The sequence below is a fragment of the Archocentrus centrarchus genome, chromosome 13 (assembly GCF_007364275.1).
Source record: "Archocentrus centrarchus isolate MPI-CPG fArcCen1 chromosome 13, fArcCen1, whole genome shotgun sequence".
NCBI lineage: Eukaryota > Metazoa > Chordata > Actinopteri > Cichliformes > Cichlidae > Archocentrus > Archocentrus centrarchus.
Genome location: NC_044358.1, coordinates 31920907 through 31925018, shown reverse-complemented (window position 1 = coordinate 31925018; position 4112 = coordinate 31920907). Strand labels below are relative to the sequence as shown.

Genomic DNA, 4112 nt, shown 5'->3' with positions numbered 1-4112 from the left:
GGTGGTCCTTCTTGTTTCAGGTGTGGGGATTTTATGGGAGTGAGAAAAAACCTCACAGCTGTCTTAAGTGTTTTTTTTTTTTTTAATCAGTAACCCGGTCAAAGAGCAGCACAGAGAGTCACGTTAAAGCTGAGATAAAAGTGTGACCAATTGAACAGGTAAGCTCTAATCAGAAGTAACTGTGTTTTATTGTGCTGTTTGTCCTCCTGCTTAGATTATAGATGGCAAAAATACACAACACATAAACGTTTGAATTGCAGTATAGAAAAAGTTTAATGTTACAGTTTGTAGTGTTTGTGAAAAGCATATTTAGAAAGTTTAATTACTTAAGGTACAGATACTTAGGTTAAATTACTCAGTCCTCCAAAAACCAGTGAAACTTTGGCACAAGTCAGAGACGTTGTGCAGCAATCACCTCCAGGCCAGACTCATGTTCTTTGGCTTGTGTGTTCCCGGGACAGCATTTATTTACACAGGCGGTGTAGATTCCTCGAATCAAAAAGAGCACCGATATGACAACGTAGTAGCTGCCATAGATGATGAACTGCAGAGGGACACCACATAATCCTTAGCATTATTAATAATATTTCAATCATGACAGTTAAAGAAAAAAAAAAAAAGGCCTACATGCAATAACTAATGATAACCACCAGGTGTCACTTTGTCCTCACATCTTGGTGCTCGTCAGCCAACAGAATGCTGAAGCTGCCTTTTGGTTCTTGACTTTGGGGGATTCCACTTGGGTGGTATCAAATCACTGTGTTATTCCATGAAAATATAGAAGAGTCTACAAACTTACCTGTGTCACGATGTCCAGCCCCAGTGCGGCTTCATCAACAACTGTGACTGTAATGATGGTCTGCAGTGAGAGGGCTACAAAAGTGTTGATCCCAAAGGTCAAAGCGTAGCACTCCATGGAGAGGTTAGATGCGATCTGAAATCTGCAGTGACAGAGTGCTTATAATTATGAGAGGTTCAGCTGATACTCTTAGACTGCCATAGATTTGTACAGCAGTGCAACCATTAAGCTGAAAAAGTAATCAACAGACAAAACAACCGGTTTGAATGACTTCTTCAGTTTGTTATGGTCATTTTAAAGACATATTTAGAGGAGTAATATGGAGGAATTCTATCGTGCACTTACGTTGTGATGGTGATGAGGAGCATGTAACAGGATTTAAATATGGCATAACCGACATAGCATACCCAGATATTCCCTGTGAATGCCATCAGAAACACAGCACCTGACCCTACAGCTGAGAACAGCCCTAGAGCCAGCTCTCCCCACATGGCCCAGGTCACCTTGATGTAGCCCACAGAGAAGGCAGCTGCAGCACCTGGCCCATGGAGAAGAAAAAAAATAAAGCAATTAGTCTGACATCCCAGCAGACATTGCCTCCACTGTGTGCATTTGCATCCTTGCTGTTGTCATTCCCCCGATTTTCCATCACTCTTAACCCTTCCTTTAATGCTAGAATAAAGGCTGATGTGGCCTCATGCACACACACGCCTTCACCGGCTTCCACAGCACCTGCTTATTATGATGAACCGGTCTCACCCAGGTCCTGGAAACAACTATCAGTAATAATCAGAGAATCCATTACCTTTTAAGTCCATCTCCTTAAATGAAGCAATTACTCTTCTTCTCGCACTGAGGCGGGTCGAGCTTAAACCAAAAGGACCGGGGTGCTGCTATTCCCTTTCAAAATCAATACACATTTTCCATGTAATCAGTCACCGCACATATAGCACAGCTGTTTCCCTTTAATTGCAGGTTTTTATAGATCTATGCGCCATCAGAAATGGGAGCCTTTGATGATATTGTTAAATGTTATGTTGCCACATAGTGCGGTTGTGCCGCAGTCTTCTCGCCTTTTCTAATTGAACTCTGATTAAACTCCTGGTTCCAGTTCTGACTGTTGTAAAATGTAGTGATATCCCTCTTCTCTCGTTCTTCTAGACGTGTTCATACGGTTACAGTCTTTTTACTGAAACTGGTTGCGGTTATTATTATTATCATTATTTTTAATCTAAACAGAACCGCTCTAAAAATCTTACCTACAAGAGAGCACGCAGCCTCCACTCCTCCATTATAGATGGATGACGTGGCAGATGGCTCTATATGGTCCCACATAAGCTGGATATAGTTAAAGATCTGCACATAGCCAGCTGTGGCCAGAGCCCACCACAGGGACCAGTAGATTAAATGTCTGAATAATGATAATTATGACAAGAGATTATGATGATGACTGAACAGCTCCTTCTACTATTTAAACAAAGTACCCTATGAATACATCATGAGAATTTGGACCAATTAGTAGTAATCCCAGGTGTTAATTAAATGCATGTGTGCACAGAAGTTCTGTACTCAAAGCATCTTAGTGATTTAAAAAATATTAAAAGAAAAATGCCTGGAAGAGTAGGACTCCCTGAAGCTTTGCCACAGTAGATGTCCTGCAGTGGCCACATTTTCCCAACTGCAGCAGCAAGCACTGCCAATATGTTCCGTCTTCCCTTTCCCGGAGCCTTCTCCATCCATCTCCATCACAGACTCCTCAGGCCTGTTCTCTCCCTGTGGACCCTCTTGCTGGCAGCCCACAGCTGCAGCTGTTTTCCCTTTGAAAAACATGCTTGTTTGGGGCATGGGCAACCAGAAGGAGACGAGAAAAGCTATGCTCACAGTTCCCAGGGTGATAGCATTGATATAGAAGTAGTTCAGACCTGTTGGTTGGAGTTGATTGGTCATTAGTGCTTGTTTAAAGTGCAGTTCATTCATAATCTTCTTTCTTGTTATGCATCTAGGTAAGTCAAATGTTATTCATTATTTTATTGTGGTGAAAAACTAGCCAGAAATATTTATCCTGTGTGTCTTCTGTATTCTGTATCCCATACCTACAAGGGAGACGAGCATTTGGCCAAGGCTGGCACCAAATGTATATCCGGCCAGCATTGCACTGCGCAGGTAACCGGTAGCTCTTTGGTAATTCTCAACCGGAATCACGCTATAAATATAGGAGAAATAGGCTACCTCTGTGGAAGTCACTACAGCATAGTTGACCTGTTGAGGGAACAGTTGTGAGGAGACAGTAGATTGTGATGAAACCTCATTAGAGCATAATGTGTTTGTTAGGTTTTGTTGCGATCAGTGCTGCAGCATGACAGATATGTTATTATGTAATTTGCACAATCTAAATAACATATTTGTGTTTTGTAATAGTCAGGAACACAATACTAAGTTGTTAAATTACACATAAGCGTTATGTATTAATCATTCCGGACGACAAAAAAAATAGATGTTTTAACTGACCTGAAGGAAAGTCATAGCAGGAAGACCTGGGACAAAGCACAATAGAACATAGTTGGTGATGAGAAAGAACCCCTGTAGCATAATAAGGGGTTTGTACCTCAGGAAGTCAGTCAGGAGGAAAACGGGGAAAAGAAAGGCCAGGTAGGAGTACGTCCAGATAGGAAACAGGTAGTTGGTCACCTGCAGGAAACCACAAGCACCACAGAACAGGACTGATGATCCCGTTTGTGTTACTTTTTCATGCTATGCATATCTCATTGCCTATGAGAACTGACAGGCAGTTTGTTTCACATAAGTGCTATAAGTAAAAAAGACAGAACATGTGTGTCTGCGAGCCTTACCACTTCTTCAGAAATGTTCTTGTGTGGTCCAATGAGGTATGGTGTGAGGAAAGGCTCTGCAACTCTACAATTGGCAAAAAACCCATAGAGTGACAGGACGGCTGTAGGATAAGCCCATCCAGATGACTTCAGCTTGGCCCAGCACCCCATGTTAGTATCTCAGCAGAATTTCCTGGTGATTGTTTTTCGTTTATAATTGCTTGGGAGCTACCTGAGCACTTTAGTCTTGACTTAAACGCTGGCCTAATGCCAAAGCACTTTGAGCTTTCTTCAGGTAGCTAGAATACGCACACATAATCTTTATGATGTGCACGTGCCTTATTCACAGAAAGAAATAGACTTTGACCTGTTAGGAAGCAACAGGCAAGAAAAAGGTTAAGGAAATATGTACAAAGTATTATTGTGTGATGGGAATGAATCACACTCTTATTGGGCAGAGACGGGAATACTGATGAATACTGATC

At 41.8% G+C, this 4112-nt stretch overlaps 1 protein-coding gene across 1 annotated transcript; it reads right to left on the bottom strand.

The window, feature by feature from the left end:
* Positions 1-391: 391 nt before the first annotated feature.
* Positions 392-3798, bottom strand: slc19a3b (solute carrier family 19 member 3b). The gene is made up of 8 exons (XM_030745110.1): positions 3649-3798; positions 3308-3487; positions 2893-3058; positions 2412-2721; positions 2059-2210; positions 1145-1337; positions 800-941; positions 392-544 (listed from the first exon to the last, which is right to left on the bottom strand). Exons 1-8 carry the CDS (start codon positions 3796-3798, stop codon positions 392-394), a joined length of 1446 nt encoding a protein of 481 aa, XP_030600970.1.
* Between the last annotated feature and the right edge of the window lie 314 nt (positions 3799-4112).

Bases quoted from the DNA above. Each gene is read 5' to 3' on its own strand.
- slc19a3b (XM_030745110.1), bottom strand. From the start codon at position 3,798: ATGGGGTGCTGGGCCAAGCTGAAGTCATCTGGATGGGCTTATCCTACA. The intron at 1,338-2,058 runs GTAAGATTTTTA...TCCATGGGCCAG, and splicing joins GGCTGCGTGCTCTCTTGTAG to GTGCTGCAGCTGCCTTCTCT. The intron at 942-1,144 runs GTAAGTGCACGA...CTGTCACTGCAG, and splicing joins CTCCTCATCACCATCACAAC to ATTTCAGATCGCATCTAACC.